This window comes from Pleurodeles waltl, chromosome 5, assembly GCF_031143425.1.
Source record: "Pleurodeles waltl isolate 20211129_DDA chromosome 5, aPleWal1.hap1.20221129, whole genome shotgun sequence".
Lineage (NCBI taxonomy): Eukaryota > Metazoa > Chordata > Amphibia > Caudata > Salamandridae > Pleurodeles > Pleurodeles waltl.
Window position 1 is genome coordinate 1,376,868,371 of NC_090444.1, and position 15,985 is coordinate 1,376,884,355.

The following is a 15,985-nucleotide window of genomic DNA, read 5'->3' on the forward strand; positions in this document are numbered from 1 at the left end:
CTTCAGAGCAGGGAGAGAGCTTTGTGTGTTCCTACATCAGCATGAGGGAAGAGTTGTGTTTCTTCTGTGCAGCACTACTTCATCCTTGGAATCAGCACATGAGGAGTGCTTTATTTCGAATGACCACCTGCTTGGTCGCAAGTGCCTGTGTCACCCGATGTGGGCCCCCCTCCTCTCTCCGATGTGGGAGAGGTCCTGAGGAGCTGATGGATTAACATGGATGAGCGTGCTCCCTGTGGTGCCCCCGGGGCACAAGCAGGACCTGCTTCGGTGCTCTTACAGCCCCAACACACAGAGACGCCCACTCTCCTGGGACGCAGAGGAGATCAAAGATCTCTGCCGGCCGCGCAGGAGGGCTCAGCTTCGTGCCTCCGACCCAGGAGGCTCAGCCAGCAGAGTTGCGGGGTGCGAGGAGCAATGGAGCCGGTGGGAGAGACACCGCCCACCAGAGAACCCAGGAAGGCTAACCCCGTGCCCGCGAGAGTTGTGGACTTTCAGGAAGATCGGTCCCCGAGACAGTGTTGTTTTTGGCCGGCATATTACGGCTGGCAGGATGGGCAAGAACCTCAGAGGTCCCATGTCTACCCAGCCACTTGGTTTACCGTAAACACAGGTACAGGAGCTCTTGTGCCCCTCTATGGAGACCCAAAAGTACCACACAGCTTGTAAAAGGAGCGCAGGCATGCTGTAACCTTCAAGAGGAAGGTGCTGATAGGGGTCCTGAACGTTCTACATTTCCCTAATATGTCTTACACCATCATAGTTATGGGTCACTTTATGGCCATGACCTGGAGTAGCTTGCTATGTCCTTTTTCTGTGTTGTAATTAAGAGGCTTCCACACTCTACAGTATACACATTGGGAGGGAAGGTTTTGTGACATATGTAAAGGATGAGGATATTTTTCAATTCATAATAATGTGGTTGTTATCCCATGTGCTTTTGGTGAAAAAGGATATCCTGACTATTGTTTGCGTTGTAGAATACTAGTAACCTATGTGTTTACCTGACCACTGCTTGATTTGGCAGAGTTCTAGTAACCAGTGTAATATTCTGACAACTGCTTGTGTAGCAGGTTATTACTGATGCATGTCATGGTTGGTCTAAAGATGTTTTGTGGAATACAGTTTATTTTTATAAAACTTGTTGTGTAGTATTCTTTGTGGGGTATTTATTGGGTCACGTGCTGTGCAAACGCTTTACATATTGCCTCTGGGATAAACCTGACAAATTGTACCAAGCTACCAGGGGGGTGAACAGGGATAATTTTGGGTGTGTAGCTCCCTTGCCCCGACTAGAGTGGTGGTCCCTGCCTGGCTGAAGTGCCTACCTTAGTCAACCAGAAATCCCTTTTCTAATGGTCCGCATAGAGCACACAAGGTATTTCTTCCTCCCCAACCTTGGGGGAGTCTCCCCTGTTAGAGGAAAGAACCAGTGGTAAGCCAGATACATGCAGGGGAAATAATAAAGGGGCTAAAGGGCAACCTTGTAGGAGCTCGTTTTTTGTTGAAATTTATGCAAACAGTCCTTGGTTCCACCTAAAATAATCTGGCATCAGGTGGAGGTGTGCAGAGCCAACAATAAATGAAGCAGAGATTAATGGATTGTCAGGATAGAAAGCTTCCTCCACTGAAAATGTCTGTTGACTCAATCAAAAGCAGTGGAGAAGTCAATAAAAGACACATATATAACCTGACCTCTTGTTTTCCCATACTTTTCTGTTATAGCTTCAATTATTGAGACGTTATCTAAGGTAAAATGGTTATCTCTAAAGCCTGAGAGCTTCCTTATAAGCTACCTATTCTTGTAAATGAACCAGTAAGCTTTTAGCGAAGATCATTCTCACCACATCCAATAGTGCCATTTGGCTATAGCTCCTAACGGATGATCTGTCTGAGAACTGAACTCCAAGGGTTGACTGTCACTCCTCCTGTGTGGCTACGGAGACACAGCAAACTGCAAGAAGCCCATTTCCTGGGGTGACCAGCTGACCAGTAACAAATGGATCTGAACTGGAGCCTGACGGCAGAACCTTCTGGTAACCTTAGAACAGAACAAGAGGAAAAGCTCTAGAAAGTCTGAGAAGTTGTGGGCGTCAGCGGGACCTTGCAGCAAAGGTGTCCAACTTGGAAAGGACACATTCCGAATAAAGAATCCAGGATTGCCCTGTTGGAGGATTTCAGCTCCAAAAGAACAGCCCGATCTCAAAGGTAGAAATGCAGAGATGTGAAAAGCATCAGCTTAATGAAAGGACTTTGGTAGACGTAAAACTGGAATTTCCTGCTCTAAGCTTTTCCCACCAAAACAGCTTCAACTGGACTTAGTCCAGTAGCTATGCTACTTTGAGAGGACTTTACGAGATATTTAGAAGATTTTGTCTTACATAAAAAAGACTAAGTCAGGAGGTAAAATCTTTGCCCAGAACGAACCATTTCGTGTATCTGACATCCGATCTGTGGTAGTTATCCATGATTGCACCTACATCCTTGGTCAACCATGAAAAGTGACTTTTTTTCTTGGAGCTTTTTGACCTAAAAACTTTTTTTTTTTTTTTTAAACATAGCTTCAGTTCGCTTTATTGGATTTTAGTAATTTTGGAATGCCTTTATTAAAATGTTCTCTATTTTCAGAAATTGGTTGGAGGATTTTTATTGCATGTATTCTTACTTTTTAATTGCTTTGGTACTGTTTAAGACAGCCTGCTGAATGCCATAAATACCAATGATTAGTTGAACACTTGTGTTGGACATAACAAGATTTTGCACTTGTTAACTGGGACTCACATCTTCCCCAACTATTAATCAATTTTCATACATTATATATGTATACATTTACACCATGGCTTAGGGATCATGAAATTCATTGTAATAGTTTACTGTTATTTCTTTACACCATTTTCCTCTTCAGTGTTTTCTCAAACTATTTAATAACTTTGGGCCTGACGTCAAAAGCATTTTTAAGGTTGCATATCCTCAGATTTGCAAAAATCACAGATTTCAATGAATAAAAGCTGTATATGAAATATTGAAAAGGCACACTGCTCATCTTGTAAATGGCAGAAGGTGGCATTTGGAGCAGCTGACAGCAGTGTAGGTGAACTCTGCATATTCCCCGCCAATGGTATTTACTGAATACCATTTATTTTTCAAAGCAGAATTAAAAATACGGCCAAACAGTGAATGCAAATGCAGAGACAGAGATCTTCATGGCCATTCGCAAAAATACTTTTACATCATAAATATGGCAAACAGTCATTTTGTGCTGTGACAGATTAGTACATCAGCTACAGAGCAAAATGAATGGGGGGCATGAAATCGTTGGTGTGCAAAAACACTTCCTTTGTGACCTCACCTTCCAACATAACAGCCTTTGTTTACAAAAAATCATCTGAGGTGCCAAAGCCCTCTCTAAAATAACAGTTGGCATGGACCTATATAGAACCATAAGGCAAAGAAGGCAAATGTGACTCAAGTAACTTTGTGGCACAACCTAAAAAGCAGTTATACAGAGAAACTAAACGGCACATTCAATTTGACATTTACAAATATTTTTCACATACCTCTACTTCCATATTGTATGCATTTTCTCTTCTTCTAAAGGTTTTGGTTACCGTTAGGTTTTCTTCCTAAAATAAAACAGCAACATAAAATATAGATGCCACTCTTTTTTGATGAACAAACATGGTTTGAAGATTGACTAGATGCGAGAATCTCTAAATAAGTACACAGTGGTATTGCAGCATTTCTATAGTGAGACCTACTTCCTACAAATCAAAACATCCTGAATTACTCCTCAATGTATGTACTTGAGGTTAAGGGACGGTAACAACGTAAATGTTACCCATGGATACCCCATTAATACTCCAGTGAGCATACAACATTAATAGCACAGGAGCTCCATCAGGAAGGTTTGTGTGTGTTCCTCAAGAACCAGTCTTGTCCCTTTACTCTTGTTTAGGAATCAGCTCTGAGATGTAACTGTCACTAGAGCTTGTGGTTGGTTTGTCATGCAACACATAGGATGACACTGCTCTCGTTTTGAGAAGTAGTGCCGGAAAGACTTCTAAAGTCTATTTAACTGCTGTAAGGTGACTAGTTGATGTCCACAAACATGCAAATCAGAAATAATTTTTACCATATTCATAGCAATCTTAACAAAAACCATTATGCTGGGGGAGGGGAAAGAAAAGGGGAATTGAATAAGTTCTTGGTAATATGTCCGAACAACATCACTTTTTTTTTTTTTTTTTTCTTTTTTCAAAGTGTTAGCCCTATCCCTATCCTATTTTTACTCTTTTTGCACAGATCTCAACAGTATCTCTTTCCAGACACTCTCCCTCCTAATGGAGGTATCATTTACCTGGAGAAGCGAGTACCCAGCAACACCAAATGATGACACTATCCACTATGTCACTCCAGTGGAGATTATATATACTGCTGGTAGCTATTAGTGGTTGCGGGTTTCCGGTACAATACATGGGAGACTATGGTATCAAGACCGGTGTGGTTCACTCTTCTGTTTTGTGAAGTATGGATTTTTTTTCAAGGCTATTGCAAAGTTAGATACTGCTTACGCTCACAGGCACAATTTGACTTCTTTCCTGACTGACATTGAAAAGATATATGCATATGAGGTAGAAGATAGAAGGGTGATGGATGCAAGATGAACAGGTCAAGATCAAAAGTACAAAAATAAATGGGCTAAAGAAGAATTAAAGTGTCAGGGGTTCTACCCACTTTTAACTTAGTTTGTAAACATAAAATCAAGCTGTGTGTACACAAGGTAAAATCTGTAGTCCATACTCAAGTGGTGGAAAGGAGTGATTCTGACCATATTTTTGAACTGGGAGGGAATTTAGATCAAATTTTGTGAGGGAAGGATCCTGTTATTCCTGAGGTCTATTACGTACACGAAGAGCATGACTACTTTACAATGCCCAAGGATTGGTATGGCACTAGCTATAGCTTTACTAACACTTTATCATATGGAACATTTTAATGACCCGGTATGCAGTTCATGTAGTAGACCAAAACATAGTACTAGTGCTTCTGAAAGTGTAGGGGATATATTTGGTACCATGATCCCTTTTGTTGGAGTGGTTCTGACTGATCTCAAGATTAGATAGTTATCCACCATAGCAGATAAATTAGTTACTAGCACAGCTGGATCATTGCTGGTGTAGTGAATCCTAGTTTGTTTTAACGGGATAACAGGAGTTAGCTTAGCCGTAGGCTTGTAAACTTGTGCCCCTGTCACCCAGTGACTTTTAACCTACTTAGCTTGCTCTGTCTTAGTCCATTTAATTATTTATTTCCTTTAAGATGGCGGCCTTGTTTATAGTTAGGCCACTTGTTATGGGTTTTATTATCAGTGTCACTGCGCCAAGGCGCAAAGATCAAGCACGAAAGACAAACATACAGTAGGTATTCACACTTAGGGATTTTCCCTCTCTATACTTGCGAGGGATTGTTGATATTAATTGCCGTCCCAAGCATGCCTGTTATCTATTGTTATGAATAACACTTTAAGTCAGGGGACCTTGTAGATCTGTATAAATACAACACACTTTAGACAGATAATCAGAGGGATTCCGACCAGAGGGCATCGCCACCATCGCTGATACCGATGCTGCAGTCATCCTGACGCTGACCCAGTCTTCGTGTCCCTGCGGAGTCTGAGATAGAGACCTCATTCCAAGGTAACGAGAGTTGGGGGCTCCTCTCATGGACACGGCTTTGGCAGATTAGGTTTAACGAACCCAGCTCTCCGGTTAGGTAGGAGGTTAGACCTATTCTCCTTAGGGCATATTCCATCTTATACATATACATATATTTCTTTTATATATTGCACAATGGTGGGGGTCTTTATAACAATGACTCTCTTCATCACAATACTGTTGCTTGGTATATTCATTATCCTAATCATTGCAGTTCATGCAACGTATCACAAATAGCAGTTATGTTGAATAAAATCTATTATAACGTCACTACATCTGTGTTATTGCCTTTGTTTGTACAAGACATAATAAATCTGTGAGAAAAGGGTAATTTCCGTTTAACCACTACAACCCTGAGAGATCTTACTTTGAGTCCATGCATAAGCGACTGCTACAAATCACCTGTTACTATTGTATTTCTGGTGTGGTACTGCTACTAAGCCGGTAAGGTTTGGACAACAGTTACAACTAGTTGTAGGAAGAGACTTAGTCACTTACAAACGAAAGTACTGTCATCCTGAGACCAGCAGTCTTGCTCAGAGCAAGAGTCCAAACTACGACATGGCGCCACCAACGATGGTGTTTAGGCACTAATTTACGGATACCCTGACTATCACTGTCTCACAGACAACAGGTACCCACAGTACCATTATACGGAGACGTCCGTGGTCTTTGGGAGAATCCTCCACAGCCAAACAGGTAACACCTAATTAGGCTGTAGGTTGTTCGAGCTCGAACTCACAAAAGGAAAAACTTCCCCTATTTTGGTGTTCCGTTTCTCTAAACAACTATGGCTAATACCATAGACATTCCTGCAAATGCTAGACATGCACTTGCACAACATTTATTAGTGCATGGCCTTACAGAAGAGGGCGGGGATGTTACTCTGATAATAGAAGCGACTGAAGCATACCAAACAGAAATGTTTTACTGTTGGGTTGCCTTTCCTGAGGCTGACCAACGAACGCACACATTTCACACTTATGACATTGCGGACGTACCCGTAAGATACGAAACATACCAGTATCATGAAATATCGCTCACATATCAAGAGCATCAGAACTGGTTTGAAGGCGCCCTACCACATGTACTACGACGGGTGAGGCTAGGTCCATTAAGTAATGAAGGGCCTACATGGCCCATGTTTGCCACATATACACCTCACCCAGGCATACAGACTATGCCGATTGCAGATTTAAGAATATAATATAATGAATTAGTGGCATTATATAGACGATTGGTTCAGTTCGTAATGCGAGCATTGAACACTACACCAGCGCGTCCAGCACCACCAGTACCTGGTGGATATCAATTGGCTAATGGGATTAATCCACAAACAGTGCATACTACTATGGGTAAAGTGTCCACGGAACGGAAAAAAATACCGGTCTGGATTGCTCAGAAAACAAATCAGCTGGAAGCTGTGTTCCCCCATACGGGGCCACAGGAGAAACATAGATTGCTCACTATGTGCTTGCCGTTCGGGATGGTTCCCTCGGTGGATGAATGTGCCACTTGCGGTACAGTCTTCGCTGCCGTTTATACTACCACACATGGTACCCCTACACTTGCCAGTTTACCGGAAGTGTTAAAACAAATACAAAATGAGCATGGGGCTGCACCGGCCCTGGATCTGGGGATGAAATTGATGCGTAATTTTGACGCCATCTCCTCGTTAATACTAAGTAATATTAAAGGGGAAGCGGTGGCACTGGCAATACGCCAGCGTCACCGGGAAATTCCAAATATGGAACAAAAGAGACAGCTACCGAAAATAATCTCCGATACCTATACTAGTATAGGACGGGATGGTTTGGGAGCTAAACCTAAAAAATTGGACATACCAAGTACCGCCCATAAGGAAGGTACAAAGCAAGCACAAGAGGGCTCTAAAAAGCGCTAGGACAAACAAAAAGATTTCAAAGACAGGAGAAAGAAAAGAGCTGATTCTCCACATCCGGAGTACTCCGAAAGGAGGTATAATCTCAGGAATAGGGATAACATTAGAACTCCAGACAGATATACTAATTCACGTCCTTCTCGTTCCTTTCAGGACGCACCGGATAAACGTAGCGAGAGAGGGGGCCGTCAAGATCGACGTCCGGAATACGTGAAAGAAAAGAAAGACTCGCCACCGTCTATCATTAAAAAAGAAGAAAAGACTCCTCAGCAAAAGCCACAATTTAAAAAGAAGAAAGTGGCAGCACTGACCGTTAAAAATGCCAGTAGTATTGAGAACACTGTTGAGGAACAAGAGGTGGGCAGTGACTCTGTTGGACAGCGTGGCAGAGGTCACGATATGTCGCCAGAGTCTGAAAGATCATCTGGATGAGACAGCAACTAGTGATTACATCGCAGTTGAGAAAGCAGATGGCCGCGTTCTCCCACCCGATCGGGTTTATGATTTAACAATTCAGATAGAGGGAGACGTGGAACGCATTATTAGTGTAATATTTTGGGATGAACTTACTAGGGATATCCTGTTGGCCGAGAGAGACTGGCCACCTGAACATGTCCGCAAGCTCCCACATGGGGAAGATGTCATTTTGCCTTCTTTCTCCGATCTTGTTCCGGAGGCAGACAAAAAAGTCTATGCTGCTGAATGGGCTTTAGCGCAGGCACCTGCATTATACCGTAATCATGTGGGTTGGGACAAGGACTCTCCTGGTCATGTTATTCCCGTTAGGTCTACACCACACCCGCAGCCACAATACCCTGTTAAACATGAAGCGAAAGCTCCAGTGACAGAGATACTGTCACAACTTGAATACCAGGGAGTAATTGAGCCCTGTACATCGGCAATGAATAATCCGTTATTTGCCGTTGCAAAACATGATCATTCATATAGAATAGTGGTTGATTATAGACACTTGAATAGTCATACACGCACATATGCTATACAAAATTCACACAGCACAGCGCTGATCAATAATATAGTGCGTAAAAAATATAAAACTACATTGGATATATCTAATGGGTTTTTCTGCCAGAATTTAGCACATGAAAGTAGGGACCTAAGTGCATTTTCCTTTGGCTCTCAAACGCTTTCGTCGTTTACCCCAAGGCTATAAAAACAGCCCAGGACTGCTTTCGGCCCGTGTAACATCAATTTTGCACGAGCTTGATTCCGATGCATTATCCTATGTGGATGATATCTAGGTCACTGACGACACCCTCGACATTCATCTTGCAAGGGTCGATCGGATAATTTTGGGATTTGCAGCCTTCGGCTATAAATTTAATTTTAAGAAAAGCAAGATAGCCTTTCTTAGTGTATTATTCCTGGGATATGAGCTATCAAATGAGGGGACGAGCCTGGCCCCGCACTTCCTAGAAAAGTGTGCTCAGTTACAGCCTCCAAACATGCTTAAGAAATTACAGTCATTACTGGGTTTCTTTAATTTTGGCAGAACATACATTCCAGATTATGCTGAACGCATCAAGCCTCTTTATGACTTAATTCAGCCCAATTTTTCTAGCAGGCGATGGACGATTGAACACACACACATCCTTAGAGACATACAACGGGACATGATAGAAGCTAGACACCTATATACACGTGACAATAAAACAAATTTGGTCATCAGAATAATAGCTGGTGCCCTTAGATTTACCTATGTCACCTTTAATGAGGTTGACACAGTGGCGATAGCATACAAATCACATTTGTACTCCAATGCTGAGAAACGTTTTGCTCCTACTGAAAAAATTCTGACAGCAGTTCAGATGGCCGTCATAAAGGAGAGGCCACTTGCCCAGGGGAAACGCATCATTGTTGTCTCCCCGGTGCCGGCCTTAGAGGCTGTCACTAAAGCGAGCGTTCCAAACGCTAAGGCATTACATCCACGCTGGATTCAATGGGCAACGTCTCTGACCACCACTGATGTTGATTATGTGTTTGACCCAAGACTTCAGACACAAGAATTTCTCCAGTATGAACAGGAGTACCCCGCTCCTCTACATATATTGCCAATAGAGAGTTAGAATACCATCATTTATACTGACGGATCGGCACAACTGGCTGTGGGTACTAAACATCAATACTCGGCAGCTTGCGCAGCCGTGTGCGGGGTAATGGAAAACTGAGTTTTCCATCCTCACAATACCTACACTCAGACCTTAGGGGACTGCACAGCCCAGTTGGCCGAGCTTAAAGCTCTTCTTCTAGCGCTCGAACATTCTGAGCCAGGAACACAGACTTTGATTGTCTGTGATTCATATTACTGCGTCCAGTCATACAATGAATATCTCAATCATTAGAAACTGAACGGGTTTAGAGATTCTAAAGGGAACACCATTAAACACAAAATGTTGTGGGGAAGAGTGGCTGATCTTAAAGATAAGCTTCCATGTGTCCATGTAGTTCATACATTAGGGCACCAACGTGTAGGAATACATGTTGCTGGCAATACTTTGGCTGATGAAGCAGCCAAAGCATCAGTAGCTACGGCTTCTGTGGCTGCAGTGACTCGTTCTCGGACGAGGTTGGATAATGGAATACGGATTGCCGTTAAAGCTTTGGTTGCAGGCAAGACCCTTCCGAAAAGTTACCCTACAAACTATACTTATCATATCAGTGCACAGGGTGATGATCAGTGCATGAGGGTGTCGCTTCTGCACATGCTGGTATACAGGCCACTATCACTATCACCATTCTACAACAACGGTACTGGTGGCCTGGTCTATGCAGACGGACTAAACAGTATGTCCTTTGCTGTGACATTTGTCAGCAGATTAAGGGCTCAAATATCAAACGCCCTCCGCAGACATCTCTCTTAGTGTCAAACAAGCCACTCCATTGTGTGTACCTGGACCATTGTGGTCCCTTGCAGCCTGATGGTGCATATAAATACATTTTAGTGGCTGTAGATTCCTGTTCTAGATTCCTGTGGGTATGGCCACAGCGGTCGGGTGACGCCCGGACTGTTATAAAAGATTTGCTGATCTTTATCGGTACATATGCGGTTGCAGCATTCCATTCGGACCAGGGCCCTGCATTTGCCTCTAAAGCTTTCAGGGACACCATGAGAACGATGGGTGTTGAACACCATTACTCCTCACCATACCATCCCGAGGGAAATTCGGTCGTGGAGAGGAGGAATCGTGATCTAAAGCAGTCCTTAACAGCTCGAGTATTAGGTTCAGGCCGCAGTTGGCTACATCACCTATATGGGGTCCAGAGAGCACTGAATAATCTGCCAAGACGGTCCTTGGGGGGAAGTCTCCATATGAGGTTCTCTTTGGGACACCTATGTATGTTCCCGATCTTGATACCCCTGGTATGGTGGCAGCAGAAACACCATTTGACATAAAAGAACGTCCTGCTGTTTTACAGGAGCTTCAACAATTCCGTGATGATAAATCATCTACAAGTGCTGCCACCCTGGGAATAAGGGAATTGGCGAAAACTTCGACTGGCTGGATTCCTAACGTTGGGGATCTGGTTCATGAGAAGATCGCTGTGAAAAAAGAATTTGGTCCATCATACAGAGCACCTGTACCGGTCTTGGGGATAAAAGGCACCAGGACTGTCATCCTTCCACCATTGTCTGGTTCCAAATCAAACAGATTCATCTCCATTGATGACATCAAAATACACCATATGGCCGATTCTTCACAGTAGACCAGGAGGTCCCTTGGGTAGTTCCCGATCCCCTCTCACTACCCAACAGGACATCCATCTACATAGTAGGATGAATATCACTACTACTGACTATGAAACTATGTCAGCTGCTGTTCCAGACACTTCCTCGACCATGGGGAGGGTGGAAAATGAACTTTTGTTGGTTCCAGTAACAACTTCTGAGCCCACCCCGCTTCAGGATTTGGCTGCGTTTTACACGAACACTTCCACGGCTATTAACGTTGTCTATCAAGAACTTCCACGAGCAGTGGATGAGAATTCGACGGGTCCTGTGTTTGCAGAGACTTCCTCTGGCTATTTTGTAGACATTGATGATTTTTCTTCGGATTCATCCTCAACTGAGACTGACAAACTTTCGAGAAGTAGCAAATTCTATTGATGGCTTAAGGAAAACTATTTGATATATCCATGGAACTATCTCTGGTTCTGTTTGACATTCATTGCATTATTTTTATGGATTGGTTTTGTGACTGTTTTCCTTTGACTAATTAATGGTCACTATATCGCTGATCGCTCCTCTGTGGAGCCGGTTGATGAAATTTTAACACCACATCATTCATCACATAAGGTCCGACGTGATTTGTCCCCTGTCAATATTACAGCTATTCTGATTCCTGATGGGATTGTATGCGACAAAGTTCCGTTCGATATATATGGGCCTACAGAGATAATTCAAATACCATATGTGTTCAAAATTTCAATGTCTCATGTTATTACACCTAATGTTGTCTCTGATGATTGGGATGTCCAAACAGGTGATTCAATGCTAACTGAAATGAAGGACTACACCACTTTTGGAAGTGATGATGTATATGATTATACAATGAATTATGGGGAAATGTTCTGCTATAACAATTGGGGACATCACTACCTGCACCGTGCAACTAGATATAGGCCTCTCTTTAACTACACACAATGGGAACACTGTTCAACACCACAGGTGGGGAGTCCAAAGTATTATAGTGACAAATTCACATACTTTTCTGGGCATGATACAAAGAAAGCTGAATCATATTATTTAAAATTACCTACAGCGCAATTTAAAAAACTTTTGCTAACAGATACAAAACTGATTTATTCAGATCCTTTTGTTTCCCGGCTCTCGATTGAGGGTTACGAATTTTGGAAGAACACTATCGATCTGAAGAGTGTATGGGGAACACAAGATTGGCAAATACAGGGAAGGGAGGCTTTGTTTCAAGCTTGCTTGATTCCTGTGCAAATGATTTTTTTAAATGACACTGTTGAGCAGACATCATGTCTGGGGTTAGCAAAAATTAAAGATCTGAACACGCCCAGTATCCCTACTCCGACAAAATTTAGAGATTGGCAACACTTTCTTAATATTTCAGAGGACAGGCTAGATGCAATGGTTAAGGCTGGTGCTTATAATTCTTCACTTTCCCATCTCGGCCGATGGTTGGTATGGCCCACCGACACTGATGAGTGTCAAGGGTGTTTTTTGAACTCTTCAGGGTTTTTTTCCATTCATAGGCCAGACCCTCGCTTTCTATCAGGCCAACATACTGGTAGAATTACAACATACAGTGTGGGTAAGCTGTGCCAGCAATGGGTGCAGACAAACACTTTAACAGCGGTTAAACACCTGAACACTCTCTCTGATAGTATAGACTTACAGGATTTCCTATTAGGTCCTAGGAAACAACGCTCGAAACGGTTTTTATATGCTATGTATAATGAAATTTGGAAACTTTCTCAAATTGAGGCTGCTGCACGTTTAAGGCAACTTGATAAGGAGAATTTGGAAAAAACATTGGCTGTTGTCGACAATGGCATGAACACACTGTCCAACAGGATTTATTGAATGTCAAATATAGTGTTGTCTGCTATTGATATCACTCAGACTGTCCCGGTTATATCATGGGCAAACACAGCTACGTTCCATCATGCAGCTGGGTTGGGCATTACAGACACTGAGAAGTGGTCACATTCCATGGAAATACATTAATGGGAGTGAACTAATTGCTGCTTTTAATTTTTCCAGGGAACAGGAGACAATGGCTAAAAGGGAGGCTAGTTTCACCTTGCTTCAAGTAGAGAAGTTAGATAAGTATCCCTTCACGGTAGCAGAGAGTCCTTCAACTATCTGGCTCTTACACTACATTATTAATTTACCGTTTTTCGACCTTTCATTTCTCGAGCTGCCTGAAACATCTTGCAGTGGGACGATATGAACGGCTAGGAGATAGCTTTATTAAGGAAGAGTGGGAGTTGCCCTTTGAGTATCGATGTTTGAACGGTGAACAGGAGATCTTTCTTAGCGGAAGTGAATGTGAGACTGCTGTTCGTCATTCCACGATATGCAAACAGGTGTCTCTTCACGGTCTTTGTAATGCGGGGGTCGCGAATTTGGCCTGTTTTCTGAAGGGTACTCCCGTCCCCTTGATTCGTTCAGTGTTTCATGTACTTTCTAATGGGAGTTATGTTCTACTGAGCGATGACAGCTGTTGCGGCTTGTGACCTGGAATTGCCTACGCAATCTCAGTCACGAAGGTCGTTACGTGTTGTGGCCATGTTTTGTTTCCCCCCACACGAGAGATACAAGTATCTGAAATGTGGCCCCACATTGATACTATTAATGTGAACTATGACAAGTTGAGTAGACTAAAGGCGCTATTGTTTCAGAAACAGGTCGCCTTGACATCCGCAAGAGACATATGCTCTCCAGATTGCGAGATCATCAGCCGAGATACAATCCCTTTTAAATACCGATTTCCCCAAACACTTTAGAGAGTTGGTATCCAGAATATTCAATGCTTCAAGCACAACTGGGATTGTTCATTTCTTTAAGGCTGTCGGGTCTGGTTTCGTGTCCATCTTCCAGACTGTCTTCGGAGTCATCCCATCAGCCATCCATTATCTCTTTTCCAGTGTGTTTGGTGGCTTTCCAATTATTTTGGCTTTAATTGGCGGACTGCTACTGCTATTTTTTCTGATTCGCAGTGGTTGTTTTTTTCCAGTGACACAGAGCAATGGAGCTGCTCTAGTCAACCCCACTGTGCCGTGAACGCATGGTTCGGATCTTCGGTATACCTTTGCTGGTGGAACTGGAGTTTGACTGGTCATTGTAATTCCGGCCTCTACTCTGGTGTGTACAACCGGTGTTCCGCTGCATATGGTGTCTCTTTGACCATCTGCCTATGGTCTGACTTGCTGTTGCACCAACAACAAGTGATGGACGGAATGCTTAACATTGTCAAACACTCACCCCCAGTCATAGATCTGGGTTTAATCCATCGTTCTTTTGCTCACCATGCCACCCCAGTTTGGACCCAGCCATATGCAAATCAGTCTTGACCCTGTTCCTCATGGGAACAGTCCAGACCGAACTGCCAAGCCAGGTCCTCACTGGACCGGAAACAAGCATCCTGGGACCGGTTTCGGGGTTTCACCCCTCATCAGCCAGGCTAGCTTGAATCCAGTGGCATGGGAAGCACGGGACCCACGTCTGGGCATACCCTTCCCACTTAGGGCGACAAAGCAAAAACAACAAGTGATGGACGGAATGCTGAACATTGTCAAACACTCACCCCCAGTCATAGATCTGGGTTTAATCCATCGTTCTTTTGCTCACCATGCCACCCCAGTTTGGACCCAGCCATATGCAAATCAGTCTTGACCCTGTTCCTCATGGGAACAGTCCAGACCGAACTGCCAAGCCAGGTCCTCACTGGACCGGAAACAAGCATCCTGGGACCGGTTTTGGGGTTTCACCCCTCATCAGCCAGGCTAGCTTGAATCCAGTGGCATGGGAAGCACGGGACCCACGTCTGGGCATACCCTTCCCACTTAGGGCGACAAAGCAAAAACAACAAGTGATGGACGGAATGCTGAACATTGTCAAACACTCACCCCCAGTCATAGATCTGGGTTTAATCCATCGTTCTTTTGCTCACCATGCCACCCCAGTTTGGACCCAGCCATATGCAAATCAGTCTTGACCCTGTTCCTCATGGGAACAGTCCAGACCGAACTGCCAAGCCAGGTCCTCACTGGACCGGAAACAAGCATCCTGGGACCGGTTTCGGGGTTTCACCCCTCATCTGTTGCACCGACATCTCCTGTGGACCACGAACTGCTGATGTCCCCGATGAGGGTTCATACACGGTCATGCCCATTGAGACTGAGGTTGCTCCGCGAGGCCACCTATGAGCCTTCTGTTATAAGATCTAACATGGATGAGGACGCTGCAGCGAGTGTTGATACACCGATTAATGTGGCTCACTACTGCTCTGTGGATCTGTTTGTCCGTCCAGCTCTCGATTTCACTTCAGACGATGTTGACTCGTTTTTAAGATCCTTGAATGGTGACTTCGATGACATTCTTCAAGATCCTGTATATAACACATGATTTGATGAATTTGCTTACCAGTACCCGGTTCTAAAATAAGCGATTACACTAAAAGTTTGCTATACTTGTCATGGTTGATATTAACATCTCTGTATGTTTTTTTTAAACAAATTTTAACACACAGCAATTATTTTGTCATTAAGTAAATTTTTTAGCTTGAGTTTTCGTTTTCGTTTTTTGGCTTTTAGTTCAGTAGCAGCTTTTTTAGCGTTTGGGTTGCTTTACCTTCACCATACCTGTTACGGCAATGGGGAG

At 43.5% G+C, this 15,985-nt stretch overlaps 1 protein-coding gene across 1 annotated transcript in view; it reads right to left on the reverse strand.

Annotated features, from left to right (window-relative positions):
- The window catches only part of IRAK1BP1 (interleukin 1 receptor associated kinase 1 binding protein 1), a 66,522-nt gene that overhangs the window by 31,003 nt on the left and 19,534 nt on the right, over positions 1-15,985 (reverse strand). Inside the window, exon 2 of the mRNA XM_069235641.1 lies at positions 3,558-3,623. Within this exon, the coding sequence (XP_069091742.1) occupies positions 3,558-3,623 (66 nt within the window). The remainder of the gene's footprint in view (positions 1-3,557; positions 3,624-15,985) is intronic.